Here is a 22,413-nt window from a genome sequence, read left to right as displayed (position 1 = left end):
CATATCACTAATACACTTCATCAAGTCGAGACCAAGAATAACAGTGAGGAAAAGCCCACCCGACACAAGGGTCCCTTTATTCCTCGGGCTTTCCTGTTTCACACACACTTTACCTGATGAAATGTTAGAACTTTTGCTTCTATTTCTGCTGAATCCTTTTGAGTTTTCCACATGTAACTAGCACATTTCCTAATTATTTAGCCTTCCTTTTTTTTCCTGCAAAGTAATGCACTGTGCACAAAGGCAACATATTTGGAAGTTAATGAAATCAGATGAAAATTGCTTAGATTAAAATTTCCCCATTTCTTCACTACAGTGTCTGCCACCTACTGTTCGGCCACAAAATACTGCAGCCCCTGCATCAATAAAACTTGGTATTAATATTCTCTGAGGTGGAAAGACTCGATTAGCCTTTTCCCCCCCTTCTCCTGTTCTTTGCTTCCAACTGCGTTGAGCTTTGGAGCCTTCTGACAAATGGCCATTATTCTCTGGCCTGGTAAAAAATTTCTAAACTTTAGGGGAAATGTCGTTGGTCGTAAGCCCAAGGGAATTGGCTTGTTGAATTAAATGATAAATATATGCATTTAAGGTCATTAGAGACTTTATCTCCTGTGAAGGCTATATTTGTCAGATTGATATAATTTCTCTCAACTGAGTACTTAACTCCATCGGCCAACATTATTACGATTATTCCTTTCCCTTTAAGTGGGAGACTTCTGGCGAACAGCACGTGTGTTCTTTCTGGTGCAGCTTCTTGAGCGATCAAGGCCCACCTTTGTTTCATTTCTTATGCAATTTTCACCTCTGACCCAAGAAATGAGTCCTGGGCTTCCTGAACTTTATTGCCTGTTAATAGACTGCTGGCTCTCTTTTCAGCAGTAATAGAAATGGTGGAGAGGCATTTCATTTAAGAGGCTGGCAGACTGCAGCCCGAAAGACAATGTCAGAATTAAAAGTCAGCCTGGCCAAGAAACAATATAAAGACCACGGTGATGTGAAAGAGGAAGTTTTCCATATTCCATCCCAGATTGAACAGCCACTATATAAATAAGCACAGCATCCCAGATCTAATTATTTTCCCACTGCACAATGGCAGATACCCTGAATGGTGCTAAGTGATTGATCTAGTAATTCATCTTCAACTTACACCTATCTCCATATTTTGTTTCTCCTCATTAAGCTGGAGACATCAGTGACAAACTTATGAAGTGGCAGTCCTTGGCTTCATAAAATACACACAGATGCTCATCAGAGGCTCTTTCCTGCCTGCTTCTCAGTGACACGTGTTTATAATTTTGTCTGTACTTCGTTTGCTGTGGTTTACTCTTAAGTACATCTGTTCAATTAAAATGGAAATGTGTGACATGGTCTGTACTCAGCAACTTTGGAGCTTGTTAATGAAACGTTCTAAGGTTCCTGCTTGCACTCTTTATTTGCAAAAGAAAATGATTGAAAAGTACAAATAAAAATCCCCTTTAAAACACATACAAAGAAGTCAACTGTTTAGTTAATAGTTAGGAAAGGACATTATTACTGTATAAGAACATTTTTTTTACATGAAAGGACATTATTAAAAATGATTTACTGCCTTGTGTTTGGAAACTTACATGAAAAGTCTGATAATATATTAAACTTGTTTATTACGACTTCATATAATTTTGAATAATACTACTTTTTCCTTTGACAAGTGCAATAAACTCTACTGGTATAGACATAGGTTGATTATCACGAGTCAACTGTGTTGCTTAAAGAAACATGCCCAAACAATCAGCTTTTGACGGCTGCATCTCCAGTTATTTACACTCACCATCGTGGTAATAACTCACCATTTCTATATTAATAAGGCAGTGAAATTTATTATGATGGTATTGAAAAGTTATTAAGTGCTGCATCCCAAGTGACAAAGTACCACAGCACTGTCACTATCCAAAAGCAGTTGCCCATTCATCACCTGCCTTTCCAGATGGTCCTGCATCTTTATCGCTCCCAGGTTGGTGACATCACCTGTTCACCCACTCAAAATTGATGATGAAAGCAAACAGATCTATCTTACTTACATTTACCAAATCAATTTAATTTTTACAGGCTGTGGCTTGGTGACATATTGACTGTTTTCCTTAATGGCATCCACTGTATTTAATGCAAGGATGTCATCTTTGATTCCTGGCTTGCATAATGTGTCATTTCATAATAAATTTTTCTAACATATTTACTTAATGGAAAGAATTATGATTGCTTGTCAGTTCTCTTATTAAACACAATGATAATTCTTTTTCGTTTTGAGTATCATCCATTGGGTGACAGAGCTATTTTTAATCCTTCCTCATCTCTTAAGGGGACATTGACTTGGATACAAAGTAAGTTCTAATCAAATGCTGGACATTTGACTGATCACTCTCAACCTTGGAGTGCAGTGTAAGGGTTTTAATATCACTTATTTGTTACTATAGAAGAACTAGATTCTCAGGAAATTAAATTATTGTCTCTTTAAGAGATTAAAATAATATATTAATGATAGCTAGAGATAAACATATGAAATGTCACTACAAAAAGAAAGCAGCTGTAAACTAGCTTTAATGGCTTAAGATGTTTAATATTTACTGCTCTGGATTATGACAATCAGTTCTCTTCAGTGAGTGCTGATACATCAAATGTGTGTTAACAGAAATATCTGCATTGTCAAAGATTACATTGCAGGATGAAAGCCTGGTCTACTGACTACATGATCCTCACACACAACACCCCTTTTCCCCAAGCTGATCTACAGATCCATCTGCAGCCCTTCGAGATAAATGCCCCTCTGACATGTGTCATCACTGCATTGTGTTATGTAAGGGAATAGATGACCTGTGTCTATGTTCAGAGAGGTATACAGGGCCCAAAAGGTCAGTTACTGTGTGGAATCCCCCTGCCTCTGAAATCCCCACCTATATTTTGTGTACACAAGTAAAAACAACATCAAATAAACTCCAAGCTTAATTCTAGGAGAAAAACCCGGGGAAGGGTCTGTGACGAAGGGAAACTGGGTAATCTAAGGTGTGTGGTGGATCACAGGTTCAGGTCCTGGGTCAGGAAGATCCCGTGGAGAAGGAAATGGCAACCCACAACAGTATTCTTGCCTGGGAAATCCCACAGACTGAGGAGCCTGGTGGGCTCCAGTCCATGCGATTCCAAGAGTCTAAAACGACTTAGCAACTAAACCGCCACCACCATCTAACCCTTTAGATACAGTCACCTAGCCAAGAGAAGCCATAATAAAAATCGTCAAAAAGGGTGAAGAGACAGAATGGCTGAATGGTCTAGCCCCACATGTTGACATTCTGACAGCAGTAATTCTTGGTTGCCTCTTTCTGTAACAATCTGGTTCCTAAGTGTTACTGTAGCTAGCCTCCCCCACCCTTCACTAACGCTAGACATGGTCTGGGATACTCTCCAAGGTGACCTTGCCCTACACTGACCCGACTGGATCCCAGGATTTGTGACTTCCTGAGGAGACGGCTGGTAACTCCACACACAGCCACGCTCCATCTCTGAGCCTATATTTAGTCTCAGTCACAGAGGCAGAAATGTATACGTCAACAAAAGCATCCCAGCATGGTTTATATCTTTCTGGAAACCAAGTCCAGGGTTTTCTATATCCTTGTATTTGGAATGATACCAGCTCAAGTTAGAAAAAAAAAAAATGAAGCAAAATCCAGAAGGGCAGAGCCAGATAACCTGCTCCTGCTTGTAGACCAGGTTCATATAAGGAGACTCTTGCTCATCTATTGAGATGAACTTACCCTAACTCATTGGTTAGGCAGAGTCTTGCCCTTGGGTGAGGTTTCCAGGAAAACAAGGACTTAAGCTGACAGTGTTGCAGCACCAACAAGAACATCTTTTTTTTTTTTTTGGAAGGCAGCTGGCCTCTGTGACAGGGTGGAGATTCAAGGCTGCTGTCACACACCTGCTGAATTCCTACCGCAAGAATCTAAACAAATGAAAAAAGAAAAAACAAATCATCCACACCTGTGACTACCAAGCACTCGAGGCTTCTGTGCGGCACCGTGCACACCTGGGAAGCCTGGGCGGTCAGCTGCAGCGCCAGAAGAAGACACCACTGCCAGCCCGTTGAAAAGGAGGCTCAAGTGTCCAGCTCTGTCAGATCTTGGCCCCTGGTTGCAAGCAATATTAATACAAGTCATAGAAAATAGAATCATAGCCACAGAAAATACATGCATTTTCCTGTGCATGAGGAAAACTCCAAGTGCAGGTGTGGCAGGAATAAAAGAGATTTCAGAGCAGAGGCATCTATAATCATCATCCTCTGCCCATCCTGGCCCCAGGGAGGGAGGCGTCTTTCTCCTGGATCAAGGGCTGGGTCTTTGTTTATTAACCAAATCCAGATACTAAGCAACAACCTTTACTAGGTAATACTGGAATGGAGGGCTTTCCTGGTAGGCTAATGGTAAAGAACCAGCCTGGCAATTCAGGAGCTGCAAGAGGCAATGGTTCAATCCCTGGGTCTGGAAGATGCCCTGGAGGAGGGCATAGCAACCCACTCCAGTATTCTTGTCTGGAGAATCCCATGGACAGAGGAACCTGCGGGCTACAGTTCATAGGGTCACAAAAAGAGTAGGACAGGACTGAAGCAGCCTCTCTCCCTGCCTGCTTTATCTCCATATATAAGTACACACATACACACACACACATACACACACACACACATACATATATATATAAGATCCGGGGTGGCAATTATGAGGATGGTGTTTAAAAGGAGAGAGTGTTTGAAAGAAGCGCCTGCTGGAGGCCTGAGATATTGAAAGAGTAAATGAGCTAATGACCAACAATCCTAGAATAAACTTTTCATTGTTTTTGAATCTGCATATCTTATTCCTGGCCACGAATGTTCTTCTGAGAAGACATCTCTGAGACTTGCCCCTTTGGTCACATGGACTCAGCAGTGGTCACAGGACTCACACAGTGGTGTGGAGCTGCTCAGTGAAGCAGGCGATTTCTCTGTAATGTCTGTTCACCTTCTGTCAGTACAAGCAAAAGTCCCTTTATAACAAAGGTACTATGAAAACTCTCTGTTATACTAAATTCTTGTTATATCAAATATCGACTTGAAAGAAAGGACAACCTAACAGGTAGCTGTGGGTATATATTTGCTCCAAACACACATGATGTTTTTTATCATTCTTTGTCATGATGATGACTGTCTACATCTTGCTCTCTGTGATTTTTTTTGGCTTGACAATTCTACTAACTACCATGAGAAAATATTCTTAAAAAGTATATAATATTTGACCTAACCTCAATTGGACACGACTGAAGCAACTTAGCAACAGCAGCAGCAGCAGCTTCAGCCACATCACAGGAAGTCCAAAAGATGTAAGAGAGGAAAAATGAGGATAGTATTTGTTTGCTAAATTTTCAGTAATTAGCTGAAATAATAATTCATTTTTAATTTCTTGAAAGATACATAAAGAGGAGGACTTCATCAAAATTGTTATATGATTCTATCAATGTAAAAAACTTTGAGAAACTACGATGCTACATTAATAAAATTTTTATGTATTGCTCAAATGAAACAGTGTATAATCCTCTCAGTGTCCACACGTCTCCATAGTATCAATTTATCATTATTTGAACCAAGTCTCTCCATATTACTACCCTAAACAAACTAGGGAGCAAAGAAGCTTAACCAAGTTTTTTATCCTTCTAAGACAGATCTGAATCAGCTACTCCTTACTACTTTTCTCTGCTTCCTAATTTATCCTTGAGGGAGAAGCTTAGAGAACAGAAAGTCCTATGCAGTGGTCCCAACTTTTATGTGTTCTAGAATAACAAAGCCTTACAAAGAATCTCTGCCCCTGGACTGACCAAATCCTGGAGTCAATTGTCAAGTCTCTTAAAAGAGGATCTTTCTTGAACGTTTCATTTTTTGAACCCATGAGTTTTACTACTGACTTAGCAACAGGGGACGACCGAGGATGAGATGGCTGGATGGCATCACGGACTCGATGGACGTGAGTCTGAGTGAACTCTGGGAGTTGGTGATGGACAGGGAGGCCTGGCATGCTGCAATTCATGGGGTCGCAAAGAGTTGGACATGACTGAGTGACTGAACTGAACTAGCAACAAAAAAGGGAAGCAATAATCATGCAGATGTGTGGGTGAACAAATAAGAACGAAATTCATTTGAGTCCATTTTGTGAGATAATACTTGCAATTAGAAGAAAATCACCCCGTATGCTTTTGAAAAATGAATGACTTCTGCAAATTCTAATTGATCACCAAGGCAAGCAGAGTAAAACAAAAGACTCTTGATATTTGGGGGAACTTTTAAAAATATCTGATATCAGACTTGCATATATCTTTGGCTACACTTTGGAAGTATGAGAGGCTGTCAAAACAGCAATAAGATGAGTAGACATGCTCAACTTCATCAACATCTTTCATGAAAGAAGGAATAAGATGACATAGTGTATGTGAGTAGGGGTAATGGGATTCTGACATTTTCATCAAAAAAAGAGAGATCCCCCTTGAGCCTAGGTCAAAACCAGGGGTAGTTCCTGGTGCTTCAGGAGAGTAGACTTCTATTTTCTTTTAACAATGCAAGATTTAGTTTCTGCTACATATTCTTATAGGATAAACTGAATAAAATAAATTGTACATTCTTTTCTTTCTTCATTTCATTATATTCTAAGAGAATCCATAATATCTTTTTGGGTTCCAATGACAGTCATGTGCCGGGTACTACTAAGTAAGCCTCACTTTTTCTCTTGGCATTTCCTTACTTCTTAATTCATCACATAGTAAAACTGAATATCCAAACTATATTTGTCAGCTTATAAATAATATTTTTAAAACTTAATACTTTGTAATACAAGGTTTTATGATATTATACATTCATTATTAAATTACACTTTCCTTTCCTACTTCCTATTAAAGATACTCTTTGGGATAATTGGTGTGAAATAATAATTCTATTGGAATCCATTCATTTCAGAATTATTAAGACAAAGGTCTTCATTTCTTAGTTATCCAGCTTTAAGATATGCAACTTGTCAGGTGAACTTGCTTTCTCCTTAATGAATAATCATTTTCTCTGAAATCAATGCCAAACCAGAGAAAATTCATTTTGGGCCCAATCAGACCTAGAAAGAAATAGGTGAGAAATATTGCCATTCAGATACCTGGTATATATATCTAAAATCCCAAATTACCCCATTCTTCTTTATTACCAAACATACATTATTTGATTGTCAGCTCCTGACTCTAAACTCAGTCGTTAGGTATCTTGAAAGTTTGATGCTGTTGTTGCTTTAATGGATACTCATGTTTCAGTTAACATATAGATTTCATGTTTCAATGGGTAAGGCTTTGCTGCAGGACTCAAAACCAAACTTACAAACGTGAGAACTATTTCTTTTAAAATGATCTAGAGAGGCACACATTCATTGTAATATCACATTTCAGGACTGCATGGCTAGAATATAATGTACTGTCAAAGCACTGCATCAAAATTATTTAATGAATTTCTGACTCCAGTAAAATCTCTTTCCACTATTCCTTCCCATCTATTTAACGGAACATAAGAAAAATTTACTATCCACTCATGTCATTATTTTTCTACGACTGAATAGGTATATGTTTGAGGGGAGCAAACAAAAAGCCAAGTTCATACAATGCATTTTAACCAATCAAAGTAATCTACAGCAATTCTGGGTGAGACAGATAGAATAGAGGATTTGGCAACTCAGAGGTACACGAACCTACATCTACTTGGAGAATTTTATGATGGCCAATGACAAAAATACAGGCAAAGGAAATGTGCTAAATGGCAATATTCCAGAGAAGCAAAACTTCACCCCCTTTTTCTAATGACCCATTTCACTATTAAAAAAATGTTCCACCCAAATTATTTTTCAGCTTAAAAGAAATTTATGGATCTCTCCTCAATCCTTGTTTTAAAGGTTAACTAGGAAGCCATCAGTGTCTCCTTTGCAAACAAATTCAGACCATCCTGAAGTAACTGAATTTCTAGAAAACAAGAAGTGGGAGAAAGAAAATCTGTTCATGAAAATCAATAGATAAAATATAAATGGCTTTTGCCCTATCCAATGACCCTGGACTAGACCTATGCTTTAGCCAAAGTTTTGTTCCTTTTTCACCTTTCTTAAGCTCTTTTGCCACATGGAAGGCTCTTTGGTAGACTTTTGACATACAATGTCACATTTTATTTTCACAACAACCCTAATTGGATAAGTACAATCATTATCACCCTCTGACATAGAAATAAACTGAGGGACAGGTGATTTAGTAACTTTTCCCAAATCATTCAACTAGAACACAGACCTTGAAGAGGATTTGAGCTGGAAAGTCTCCCTCAAGAAGCCTGCTCCCTTCTATTCTGCCAAGCAATTTCTGTGCTATCATGTATTGATCATCCTTAGAAGAAAACATACAAGAAAATCTCAACTTGAGCCAACAGAATTTTTTAAATTATTCTTCACTCAATTGGTAAAGTTCTGAACCTAAGAAAAGTGTGCCACAGCTAATTACTTTCAGGTCCTAGAGACAATTAAGCACTACCCCAGTCTTTGAAAATCTTTTTGTTAGAGACAAATCCTAGGCTTTGCAAGGTAGAAAGCACTGCCAAACTCTAATATCATTTTTAAAGATCTTCCTTATTAAATCAGAACTGGTTTGAGAGAAATTATACAAATGTTTTTTATGTCTAGAGCTTAATTTATATACATTGATCTATAAATCATATTTTCAAAAATACCCTATTTCTCTAAAATACAAACTTAACAGAAGCAGACCAATACAATATTGTATAGTAATTAACCTCCAATTAAAATAAATAAATTTATATTTTTAAAACATGAAAAAAAAGAAGATATTAAGAAGAGGTGGCAAGAATACACAGAAGAACTGTACAAAAAAGATCTTCATGACCCACATGATTATGAAGGTGTGATCATTCACACTCACCTAGAGCCAGACATCCTGGAATGTGAAGTCAAGTGGGCCTTAGAAAGCATCACTACGAACAAAGCTAGTGGAGGTGATGGAATTCTAGTTGAGCTATTTCAAATCCTGAAAGATGATGCTGTGAAAGTGCTACACTCAATACGCCAGCAAATTTGGAAAACTCGGCAGTGACCACAGGACTGGAAAAGGTCAGTTTTCATTCCAATCCCAAAGAAAGGCAATGCCAAAGAATGCTGAAACTACTGCACAATGGCACTCATCTCACATGCTAGTAAAGTAATGCTTAAAATTCTCCAAGCCAGGTGTCAGCAATACATGAACTGTGAACTTCCAGATGTTCAAGCTGGTTTTAGAAAAGGCAGAGGAACCAAGATCAAATTGCCAACGTCCGCTGGATCATCGAAACAGCAAGAGAGTTCTAGAAAAACATCTATTTCTGCTTTATTGACTATGCCAAAGCCTTTGACTGTGTGGATCCCAACAAACTGTGGAAAATTCTGAAAGAGATGGGAATACCAGACCACCTGACCTGCCTCTTGAGAAACGTGTATGCAGGTCAGGAAGCAACAGTTAGAACTGGACATGAAACAACAGACTGGTTCCAAATAGAAAACGAGTATATCAAGACTATATATTGTCACCCTGCTTATTTAACTTATATGCAGAGTACATCATGAGAAACACTGGGCTGGAGGAAGCACAAGCTGGAATCAAGATTGCCGGGAGAAATATCAATAACCTCAGATATGCAGACGACACCACCCTTATGGAAGAAAGTGAAGAGGAACTAAAGAGCGTCTTGAGGAAAGTGAAAGAGGAGAGTGAAACAGTTGGCTTAAAGCTCAACATTCAGAAAACTAAAATCATGGCATCTGGTCCCATCACTTCATGGCAAATAGATGGGAAAACAGTGGAAACAGTGGCTGACTTTATTTTGGGGGGCTCCAAAATCACTGCAGATGGTGACTGCAGCCATGAAATTAAGAGACGCTTACTTCTTGGAAGGAAAGTTATGACCAACCTAGACAGCATACTAAAAAGCAGAGACATTACTTTGTCAACAAAGGTCCATCTAGTCAAGGCTATGGTTTTTCCAGTGGTCATGTATGGATGTGAGAGTTGGACTATAAAGAAAGCTGAGCGCTGAAGAATTGATGCTTTTGAACTGTGTTGTTGGAGAAGACTCTTGAGAGTCCCCTGGACTGCAAGGAGATCCAACCAGTCCATCCTAAAGGAGGTCAGTCCTGAGTGTACATTGGAAGGACTATTGTTGCAGTGGAAACTCCAATACTTTGGCCACCTGATGCAAAGGAGTGACTCATTTGAAAAGACCCTGATACTGGGAAAGATTGAGGGTGGAAGGAAAAGGGAATGACAAAGGATGAGATGGTTGGATGGCATCACCGACTCAATGGACATGGGTTTGGGTGGACTCCGGGAGTTGGTGATGGACAGGGAAGCCTGGTGTGCTGCGATTCATGGGGTCACAAAGAGTCGGATACAACTGAGCGACTGAACTGAGCTGAAATGATTTTTCCGAAGTACCTTCTTGAGAAAACATTTAACTTAAAAAAAGTTATTTAAATAGGGCTCTACGAGGTGGGCCCTAATTACAGTACTATCTTTGAGTTTTCTCTTTTAAAAACTTTCTTTGAAGAGACTATCATATCTCTTTACTTAATTTCAATAACAACTAATGATATGTACTGGTTACCCATTGATCAAATAAAAATGCAAGACCCTATTGACTTTATTTAAATAGTTTCACTAGAATCACAGAGTAGTGGCAGAGTTTATTCCACATGTATAAAATACAGATTCTAGATATACCGTGGACTGACTTCAGCTCTCACTCCTTGCCATCTCTTTCAGAGCAACATAATCCTATATCCATTCATTCTTTCTCTCATTGATTCTTTCATTCTTTCACTCATTTTGCTATTAAACAGTTATTTGTTAACTATCTGTGTTATAGACTAAACGTTTGAGTCACCCCTAAATCTTTATGTTGGACCATTAGCACTCAATGTGACCACATTTGTTGATAGGGCCTTTACGTACAGTTACTTCAGTCGTGTCTGACTCTGTGCAACCCTATGGACCATAGCCCACCAGGCTCCTCTGTCCATGGGATTCTCCAGACAAGAATACTAGAATGAATTGCATGCCTCCTCCAGGGGATCTTCCCAACCCAGGGAAGTCACTTGTGTCTCTTAGCACTGGCAGACAAGTTAATGCCACCTAAGAAGCTTTTAAGAGATAATTAAAGTTCAGTGGTGTTGGAGAAGACTGTTTAGAGTCCCTTGGACTGCAAGGAGATCCAACCAGTCCATCCTAAAGGAGATCAGCCCTGGGTGTTCTTTGGAAGGAATGATGCTAAAGCTGAAACTCCAAAGTTTGGAGTTTGGCTACCTCATGTGAAGAGTTGACTCTGATGCTGGGAGGGATTGGGGGCAGGAGGAGAAGGGGACGACAGAGGATGAGATGGCTGGATGGCATCACTGACTCGATGGACGTTGAGTCTGAGTGAACTCCGGGAGTTGGTGATGGACAGGGAGGCCTGGCGTGCTGCAATTCATGGGGCTGCAAAGAGTCAGACACGACTGAGCGACTGAACTGAACTGAAATGAAAGTTCAGTGAGATCATAGGGTGGGGTCCTGATACAATAGGATTAGTGTTCTTAAAAGAAGAAAGGACACCAGAGTGTATCAACCACCACCCTTTTCTCTCTCCTTCTCTCTCTCTCTGTGGGTGTGTATGCATGTTCATGCACTTAGGAATGGCCAAGTGAAAACATAGCAAAAAGACAATATCTGCTAGCCAGGAAGAGAGTCCTCACCAGGAACAAAATCAGCTGAAATTTTGATCTCACATTTCTAATCTCCAGAACAGCGAGAAAATAAATTTCTGTTATTTCAACTACCCAGTCTATAGTATATTATTTGTAGCAGCCTGAGTTGACTAATCCTGACTATTTTGAATAATATACTTAGCGTTGGACAACATCACAGGCACCACAGATAGGACACCATCAAGACATTGCACTTAGAAGAAACAGCTATGCCAGCTCTCATGGAAATATTGCTCTGTTAGGGAAACTAGGCAAACAATTTGGATGCTGCACAATGCTCTATGTTCTTTAGTATGGACAGGGAGGCCTGGCGTGCTGCAATTCATGGGGTCGCAAAGAGTCGGACATGACTGAGAGACTGAATTGAACAGAACTGATGGTGAGAAAAAATTTAAGCAGTACTAAATTGTTACTTGGGTTTCCCTGGTAGCTCAGATGGTAAAGCGTCTGCCTGCAATGGGGGAGACCCGGGTTCGATCCCCGGATGGGAAAGATCCCCTGGAGAAGGAAATGGCAACCTACTCCAGTACTCTTGCCTGGAAAATTCCATGGACAGAGAAGCCTTGTAGGCTACAGTCCATGGGGTGGCAAAGAGTCGAACACAACTGAGCAGCTTCACTTCAAACTGTTAATAGGAGGATCAAGGATGATGACGTGGAAGAGAACTTGGGGAATAGATATAAACTTGCTAGGAACAGGAAGGAAAAGGAGATTCCCAGGTATGGAGACCAGTGTGTGCACAGAATGGAGGCTTTGAAAGAACAGAGGAACTATAAATCAGATAAGGTTGGTGTGGGAGACAGTAGAGTCAAAGATGATCCATTTTTTAGCTTGAGCAGGTGGACAGATGGTAGTCCAATTTATTAAACAGGAAATGCACAGGGAGGGGAATTTTATAGGCAGAAAAGAGCAAGGGTAGTACTAGAGATATGAATGGCTTGTTCAGTTTTGATAGGCTGGGATTCTCTCAAGGAAACATTTAGTACAGAATCTGATGGACAGTAGCACTGAATAACTGCTGGATGAATCTGGATTTCCTCCATTCATGTTTATTCTTTTTGGCCTAAGAGGTTATTTTCTCCTTCAATTCATCATTTTTAAAAATGAAACAATATCAGAAAAAGAAGCCACACTGGTTAATCACAACTATCTGTCCAACCAAACAGGAGGGAAATCAGCTATAGTTGAGGGCAAATATGACATAAGAATGATTTAAAAGAGCACATGTGAGTAGGTCAGAAGTTTTGTGCAAGTGCCTTTCTTTATCATGATTGGATTTTGTATTAAGCAGGGTAAGATTAAAAACAACAAAGAAAATACTAAAGTCAAGAACCCAACTGTTCCTCTGTGGATAACAATTTTGCCAAAATTACACCAAAATTTAAAAAAAAAAAAAAAAAGCCCTTGCTCTTGCTTGGTTCACAATACATCTAGAACAGATAATCCACACTCTCAAAAGCAAGGACAGGGCTTCCCTGATGGCTTAGCGGGTAAGACTCTGCCTGCCAATGCAGGAGACAGGGATTCCAGCCCTGGTTGGGAAAAATCTCACATGCCATGAAGCAACTAATTATTTTTACATTTCCTCTAAATGCAGAACTATCACCAGGTTCATCCCCAAATCCACAGGTATCCTGTTTAAAGAGGCACAGACCTGCATTTACCAACCCACAGCTACTGAGCCTATGCTCTAGAGCCCACAGCCACAACTACTGAGCCCATGTTCCACAACTACTGAAGCCCAGACACTCCAGAGTCTGTGCTCTGCAGCAAGAGAGCCACTGCAGTGAGAAGCCCCCTGCTGCTGCTGCTGCTGCTGCTGCTGCTGCTGCTGCTGCTGCTGCTGCTGCTGCTGCTAAGTCGATTTAGTCGTGTCCGACTCTGTGCGACCCCATAGACGGCAGCCCACCAGGCTCCCCCGTCCCTGGGATTCTCCAGGCAAGAACACTGGAGTGGGTTACCATTTCCTTCTCCAGTGCATGCAAGTGAAAAGTGAAAGTGAAGTCACTCAGTCGTGTCCGACTCTTAGCAGCCCCATGGACTGCAGCTCACCAGGCTCCTCCGTCCATGGGATTATCCAGGCAAGAGTACTGGAGTGGGGTGCCATTGCCTTCTCCGGAGAAGCCCACTAGGGCACCACAACTAGACAGCAACCCCGCTCGCCGCAATAAGAGAAAACCTGTTCAGCGACGAAGACCCAACACAGCCAAAAATAAATAAATATAATTATTTTTTAAAAATAAACACAAGGGAAACCATTAAAGTGGTGAAGAAAACCACCGAATTGACCATCAACTGAATTCTTGATGGACAGAGAGGAAATGGTTGATGTGTGTAGCAAACAGTCATGAACTTGTTATAAAATTATCTTGAATTCCAAGCAACAAAACAACTCAATTTCGACATAATGAAAAGAATTATTTCACATTTCTCAGCACTTGCCCATGTATGTGCAGAAGACATTTTACTCCAAGGAGAAAAAAATTAATTATTTTTACATTTCCTCTATATGCAGAATCACCAGGTTCATCCCCAAATCCACAGGTATCCTGTTTAGAGAGGCACAGACCTGCATTTACCAACCCTGGAATTTCAAAATGATTTCATTATTAAGTCTTGTTTTATTCCAAGCCTCCGGAAAATCTCCAGCAGTACTGCACTTGTTGTTTAACTCTAGAGATTTGTAATAAAAGTTTAATGAGTTAATGAGTTACCTATTAGTGGAATGTTTATAGCCATTATTTTAAGGTGAACGATAATGACGTAAAGTTTGTACGCATTTGGTTTAAAACGTATTCAACTCACATATCAGTTAATGCTACAGTGATTTTTTAAAAATCTCTTATCAATAGACACGTCTAGTAGTGTAGCTAACCATGTTACCAGAGCTGTGGTCAAGAGCAAAACTAAGGAAGGATTTCTCAATTATAATTATGTCAAATCTGGATCTTAACTTTTAGCATTTCAGCATTTGAATAAGAATTGTTTCTATGATGGCATTTTGAGCAGATTTCACAAGGGGGCACAGATAAAGCGAAGGGACAAAATTTGAAATTAAGTCCTGAAGGCACTGCGTATTTATTTCTATTTTAAAAGCTAACCAGATATTCCATTAATGATCATAAATATTAAGAGAACATACTAAAATAAATCTAGTTTATCCGACTTCTATCAAACTGAAACTGTAAAACCAGAAGTCAATCATATCTCCAAAAAACACTTTCTTGTCCATATAGAAATTACCTACAAGTTTTTCAGATATAGGTCAGCTATTCCGAAAATATGATGCGGTAATATAACCACAAAAATTTTCAAGTTATAAACATAAGTGGGAAATACATATACATATACATGTATATATATATATACACTAATTTTGTACAAAAATTATAAACTCAAGAGAATAACTAGTTCACCTGTCCTTATCAAAATAAAATTAATTTAGATTTTGTAATAAGAACATAACTTCCCTTTCTTACATATTTCCAGATGAGTTCTCTAAAAAAGAATGGCTGAAACTAGCAACTGATTTTCATATTGCTTTTTGCTGCCATGTTTATACATGAATTACTCATTAAATCAATCTGAATATAAATAACCATCACAAGATTCAGTACAGTACACATATTCTGGAGACATGTATAATCAAATCGGGATGACCAAAAGAGGGGGAAAATATATTAGAATACAGAGCAAAATAAACATGTAGAACGAAAGTAAAACCAAATTAACTCAAAGCTACCAGATGCAGAAAACAAATGTTTCCTCCAATCTTCCAAGCCCACTTGCCAAAAAAGTAGACAAAATACAATAAACATGCCATACGACTATTCCGTTTGCTTATGCCGCATACCTTAGGGATGGCCGCGTTTAATGTTTCCAAATATTAATTTAAAAACTATATTTGTATATCCTTTAATACGTTTTCAAGATACTATCCTCTGACCATTCATTAGCTGGGTTCCTTTCTATCATGCCATACTTTCAAGCGATACTTTGTTTCTATAAAGCAGTGAAAATTGTAAGAGAGGTTCATCCTTAAAACTCTATTTGAAGATACTTTGCAACAAATGGAATTTGCTTATATTATGGGCATTTTTAAAAGTAATCTCTTCTTTATACATCTTAATATACAAACATGTATTAACTCAAAAGATTTTCTTACCTCCCATCCATAACTAGGGTCTTTCAGGTTTGACCTCTGCTCTCCCACATAAGGCCCAAACTTTTCACCTGCTTCAATTTTCCTTTTGGTCCATATTCCAAGGCCTGCTCCAGGCATATTTGACTCTCGAAGTTCAAACTCAGCAGGAATGGGGATATCATCGGGGATGTAGATGGGGGCTTTGTAAGGAGAGCCCTCCTTCGGAGTGAACGCTTCACTGGATGTGGCTGGAGAGCATGGCTCTTGAATACTGAGGGACAGAGCGCCGGCTACTCCATCTGCATCTGGCATTTCTTCCAAAGGAATTTCAGGGTAGCTGCCATATACACACTCATTATCTGTGAATAAATAAAAAATTTATAAATTTCTACTAATATAAAAGAGACAGAATTCCACATCTCAATATTCACCTTATAATGCTGTTGCTCTTTAAAAAAATAAAAAAAAGGAAAGACCATTGTTAAAATATGCCTGCATTAAAACCTCTGCTATTCACAGATGAAGGAGGGGGAAGGGATTATTTCCTCTTTGGTTTATCTCTGTTGAATCCATAAATCAAATGAGCTAATCTTTAACTGTCAGTACTCTCATGGGCCAACTCAATCTATTATCCAGCTGGGAAACAATCAGCAATTTAATTATTATTATGAATAAAGTAGAGATTAAGAGTAAACATATGTGTAACTACAACTCTGCAAACCATCCCAAATTGGGAGCTGATAGCATTATACAATGTCTTAGAAAGTTATATCATGCAGAGGCATCTTGGACTAAATTGCAGAGTCATAAGAGAGTCCAAAGGCTTCCGTGAGCCACAAGGCTTAAGTTCATATGGCAGGATTATTTATTGAAAGGTTAATTTATGTTTGTTCTTTCTCTATTTTTCCTTTCCCATTTCAAACACACCGTTGAGCCTGTGGTATTTCTTTGCCTCAGTAGCTTACGCAGAACAGAGAGTTAAAGTTATTTGATGCTAGTGCTTCCTCTGGACATTTATAAAAGCTAAAATCATTGAAGAAATTAGGTGAATTTCCCAGAGGGAACAAAGAGAAGATGGTGTCATGGGGTGTACCAAAAAAGAGAGTGAGTTTCCTCAGACTGAGAAAAGTAGAGATCAGAGGGACTCTGCATGGAGCAGAAGTCTTGCCTGGAGGAGATGGCAAGACCATCTTTGAGAGGAGAGCAGAAGAGAGAGAGTAACTAGGAGTTTGCACCCTCAGCCCTGGAACTCCAAGGGCTGCCTGGAGCAGTACAGCCCCATGCTGAAGTAAATGACCACACCATGTCAGCCTTAAGATCTTTCCGCACCTTTGGAATGGAGGAAGCATAAAGAATAATAACTAAGTATGCATTTCCCACCAGTTGAAGGGGATTTGTTACCTTAAAGAAAATAAACACATGTTTCTACTAGGATTACAGACTGTGAGTCATACCTAATTTGTTCAATTTGTAGATATTCAATGCGGGAACTAAGAAAAAAGGGCTTAAAATTTCAAGAAGACAGATTTCAATCAGAGCCATCCAAAGTTAAATGGGTCACCTAAAGTTCCCCAGCACGGGGGTTCTAATATAGCCTAGATAAGCATGAATTAGGGTTGATATGGAGAAACTGTAGCTTTAAAGTAATGACTAGACTAGATGACACTTTAGATCCCATCAACCTTACAGTTCTATGAATTATTAAAATCTTCCAAGATACTTTATTGAGCTAGAAGGTAGAATATCTGAGTTCTACTCCCAATGCCTTCTTTGAGTCATTATGGAATTTAATTAACTATAACACCTATTAAAAACTGTCCATCAAGTATGACTCCTCTTAAAGTTTTGTGAAGTGCAAAGTGACTGTACATGCAAAAGTACAATCTAATGCTTTCTAATGAAGTGCTTGGTTCTTGAGTCAAATGAGATAATGCCATTTAAACTAAGCATCAAATCAGGACCCAACCTTATTTCTATGAGACATCTGATCTCAACATAACAAGCTCATTATCATTCAAGTTCAGCATATCCAAAATCTTGCATATTATCATCTACCTTCAAATCAAATGTCCTCCCATTTCCCCATTTCTATTAAAAATAATATTTTCCCTCAAATTATCCATGTTCAAGGTTTTAAAATAACATGGATATTTTGTCTCCTTCATCCTCAATCTATTCAGTCATTAAATGTTGTCCATTCTTCTTGTAAGATTTTTACCTTCACCCCATTCTTTCAATCCATGTTTTCATTCCTAAATTTTTTAACAGTCCTCTAAATGGGTCTCTAGACCTCTAACATCTTTCTGGTCCTTTCACACTGAGCCTGTACAATGCTGCTGAATTTATCTTCCTGGTACATCAACTTTTCTGTGCAGTAGCCTCCAGTAATTCCCAATGTCCACAAGTGAAATAGGCTTGGAACAGAACCTCTCTCATTCTGAACCCATTCTTTCTCTTTTAATCTCAACACTCCTCAGTAGGAGTCCCCAGGCCAGAATAAACTTATCTCTATCTTCTGGGCTCAGTAAGCATTTCCTCTGTTACTCTCTCTCTCTTCCCCTTTGCCCATCCAACTTCTAGTCATTCTCTATGTCAACTCCCAACTTATCTCCTTGCCATCCCATTTAACATAAGTTTCTCCCTTCTTGTGAGTTCCTACACAATTTCCTTCCTCAGTCTGATGATCAAATAATGCTGTATATTGCTATTTAGAGCTTAATAAGAATAATCTTTTATTCCAAACTAGGAAATAGATCTTAAAGAGAAGCCTCAAAACTCATACTTCTTAGGAATTCTCCAAGTGATCTTCATAAAGGTGCTTTTAAAATACTTGTTAAAGAGATAATTAACCTAACATATAATTTCATTGACTATTAAAACAAATCAATATTTTTCTATTAAATATTGGAAATTACTTTGATCCTGGAAAGCACCTTTAAACCCACAAAAATGTAACATTACAGATTAGAAACTTTTCTCTAAATCCAACATCAAAATAAACAATTTTTATAATGCCCCAAAGAAATACTATCAGAGAAATATACTTCAGGGTTCCAACACCCTTGATAAAGTCTATTAATTTTATTCTTTAGGGAGATTTTGCACTTCAACCTAAGAGCCAAAAGTTCACCAACACTCTTTATACAACTAAAAACATACAAAAACATCTCTCTAGAATGCTAACATTTAACTACTGCAAATGTAGTTAAAGATTCTTAAAGGGATTTATCATCCATTGTGAAGATTTTGGTTTTTTCAAGAAGTGCTAAAAACTGGAAGACATTGTGTAACCTACAGACTTAAGCAGCAGGAAACAAAAATGCATCCAAATGAATAGAACTATTTCCTCCAGTAATTATCCATTAATGGTCAGTAAAATCTCCCCTATTTCCTGAAAGGGTTAAACTAGTCATATTGTCAGTTCCATCAAAGTAATTCCAAACCTTTAAAAGGGATAGAGGTAAACTCATCTGGTCCCCCCCACAACCATTGCTGATCCCATGACCTTTGAGTTACCCACAAACTTTACCAATGCATAATTTTTAAACTAGTGAGTTTGGATTTCAATTCCTATGGAGACAAAATACACATGCATGCCCAGGCTGCTGCACAGAAGAATTTGAATTTAAAACCTGAATGCAATTCTGCTTACAATAGCAAAATAATTCCAATTAAAGAACAACTTATATAGGTCAAGCAAATCCAAGAGAAAGACATGGTGTTATTCATCCACACATAGGCATTAAATGTATGTGCAAAGCCAGGCAATTTGTTTTCAAGCCACTGTTAATCCTGTATCACTGGAATTAAATATAAAAAGGGCTGTGATGACAAAAAAATGGGAATATAAAACTGCTGAGTTTTATGTATCAAAACATGCAACAATATTTCAGGGTCATCTAGCATTAAGAAATTTTTAACAACATATGCAGTTTATCAACTAATGTCTCCAGGTACCTTACTCAAGAACTATCCAAAACGCCGCTAAAACCTTTCATCTAAATGACAAACTACCTCAATATCATATCTCCATTAAATGTGTGTTATTGAGGAAAAATTGGTAAATCTTTTTCCTGAGCTGTAACTACAGTTAATTAAAGAATTGCTCAGATATCAGATTGACAGATTGTGCACATTTACAATAGGTAAGTATCAGGTAAGAAGTGCTATATACATCAGTGCTCCCATAAAGATAAATAACCCTTGTAATTTCTTGGATCTGAACTGCCTGCTACTGGAATTTGCTTCTTGCATCCTTTAAGTGTGTCATTAACCGAAAAAGGACAGAAAGATACGTTTATTGTTGGATTTGAGGCAAATGACTTGGGAAATGCTCTTGGAAATCAAATTCTTCAATTCAATTTTAAATGTTCTAATATCCCTGGAGACCAAGGCTACATTTGTATTAGATTATATTTATTTCTATGACTTGGAATAACTAACCAAGGTTTCCACCTGAGGAGAGTTGCATTTTAAAAACATATCAGAATCTACAAAGATGAAATTGTAGAAATAATACTGATAATAATAATCTCTGTAGATGTATCTATATTCTCTCACAATCTAGGGAGAAAACTACAGATGAGAAGGATAATCTTCCATTTTGCAAATGTGCAACCTGATACCCAAAGATGCTAACCAGTATGTCCAAAGTTAGCTGAGACTAGAACCCAGCTGTTCAAATCCAGTCCTCCCTTTAACTCTTAGGCAACTTGCTTTTTTTTCCTTTAAAGATATGTTTTAAAGTATGTTTGCTTTTTCAAAATTGTAGCCCTAATATGTGAATAGCTTGTTTTTTCACTTTTCTCACTTGATATTATGAACACTTCCTTATGGTTTTAAAAACATTAAACTATATTTTAATTGCTGTATTATACTCCATAATATAAACCCATAATAAATGAACTATTTTCATAGTATTTATTTATCTTGCTTCTAAATTTCTGATACCATAAATACCACTAAAATAAACATTTTTTTCATATAAATATTTATGTTCACCCTATTTAGGTTATATTCCTAAAAGAAAGCTGAGTATTGACAGATTGCTTCTCAGAGCTGGATACCAATTTATACTCCAAACCATCATACTGGTATTTATTATTATGTCTTGTTTTTAAAATTTATTAATACAACAGAAAAGACTGTATATCTATTGTTGCTTTAATTCACATCTCAGTGATTACTAAGACTAAATATTTTGTCATTCCTATTTCCCCTTTTGCAAATTACTCATTGTTTCTGTCCAGTTGAAATTGGGCTTTTATTGGTCTGTCTTACTAATGATAAAGGAATGAGCCCTTTGATATAGCTTTTTGCTACTATCCCCAGTAGATCACTTATCATTTGGTTTTTTAATGGAGCTTGTGTTGTACAAAATTTTTAACTTGTACGGAATGAAGTCTATTTTTCCTTTGTGATTTTTACATTTTTCTTAGAAAGTCCTTACCCATCCTAAGGAAAAAAAAAAAAAAAGATTCTCTTGTATTTTCTTTGAGCTTCACAGTTGCTTTTCTACCAACCTTAGATTACCAGTGATTTACTGCTGAGTGAAAAGCAGAGAAAAATGATTTCATTTATTTGAGCTCCTGTGAACGGCAGTCTAGGAAAAAAAAAAATGCCATTTCACTCATAATTCTTTGGTTCTTATTTGCAAGGCTGGCCTAAAATGCCGTCTCTTTTGTGGGTTTTATATAACTCACCATTTGTTTCACTTGGCCCCTCTGCCTAGCTTAACTGCAAATCTTCTGGGCAGATGCCATTCAAAATCCAGAATTTCACCGTTAATAGCATTCAGTACCCGTCATAATACTTATCACTCAGCATTATCATTAGTGATACTAACATAAATAATTTTCCACTCTTCTTCACCTAAGTCCATTGAGAGAAAATATTTAGCAACAAGAGTTTAAAGTTAACATTAAAAGCACATATACCTAGCTTGTCTCTGAAGTAAAAAAAATTTCCCTAGACATTAAACAAGGAACAAGTTCTATATATTCAGCCGTACACACTTAGGCGTATAATAGACACATCAGTGTGTGTTTGTAGTGTGCATGTGTGTAATAGCTCACTAATCTTAAAAATAGGCTGAGACAGAAACATGGTTTGAAATCTCAGGCAGACTGGTTGAGATCATAACTACATGAAACAACTGCCAGGAGGAGACCAGCAAGGGAATTGAACAGATTAGGTAACTCCGAAATTTAGACATTTCCCCCCATTATGTTCCTCATTGCAGTTTTGTAATAAAAACATGAGCAAACTTCAAAGGAAGCTCTGTAGTAAAGGTTAATTGCTACTAAAGAAGAGGGTGGGCCCGAGCGCTGGGACTTTGTGCCCAAGTGGCGAGCAGACAGGAAGGATTACACGTGGCTGCAAGCGGCGGATGCGTGCCCAGCTCCGCGAGCAAGGCAGGCGCTGCCAAAC

General features: G+C 38.2%; 1 protein-coding gene and 1 long non-coding RNA gene across 14 annotated transcripts in view; one reads left to right on the top strand and one right to left on the bottom strand.

The window, feature by feature from the left end:
• MECOM (MDS1 and EVI1 complex locus) overlaps nt 1–22,413 on the bottom strand; it is a 635,653-nt gene that overhangs the window by 314,820 nt on the left and 298,420 nt on the right. For all 13 annotated transcript variants that reach the window (XM_069560594.1, XM_069560673.1, XM_069560616.1 and 10 more), the window contains exon 2: nt 16,006–16,343. In XM_069560594.1, coding sequence (XP_069416695.1) covers nt 16,006–16,343 — 338 coding nt within the window. The remainder of the gene's footprint in view (nt 1–16,005; nt 16,344–22,413) is intronic.
• Nucleotides 1–22,413, top strand: part of LOC138424247 (uncharacterized) — a 36,555-nt gene that overhangs the window by 6,340 nt on the left and 7,802 nt on the right. The window lies entirely within an intron of this gene.

The sequence above is a fragment of the Ovis canadensis genome, chromosome 1 (genome assembly GCF_042477335.2).
Source record: "Ovis canadensis isolate MfBH-ARS-UI-01 breed Bighorn chromosome 1, ARS-UI_OviCan_v2, whole genome shotgun sequence".
NCBI classification, from domain to species: Eukaryota; Metazoa; Chordata; class Mammalia; order Artiodactyla; family Bovidae; genus Ovis; species Ovis canadensis.
The sequence above is the reverse complement of the archived record's forward strand: the minus strand, read 5'-3'. Positions and strand labels throughout refer to the sequence as shown.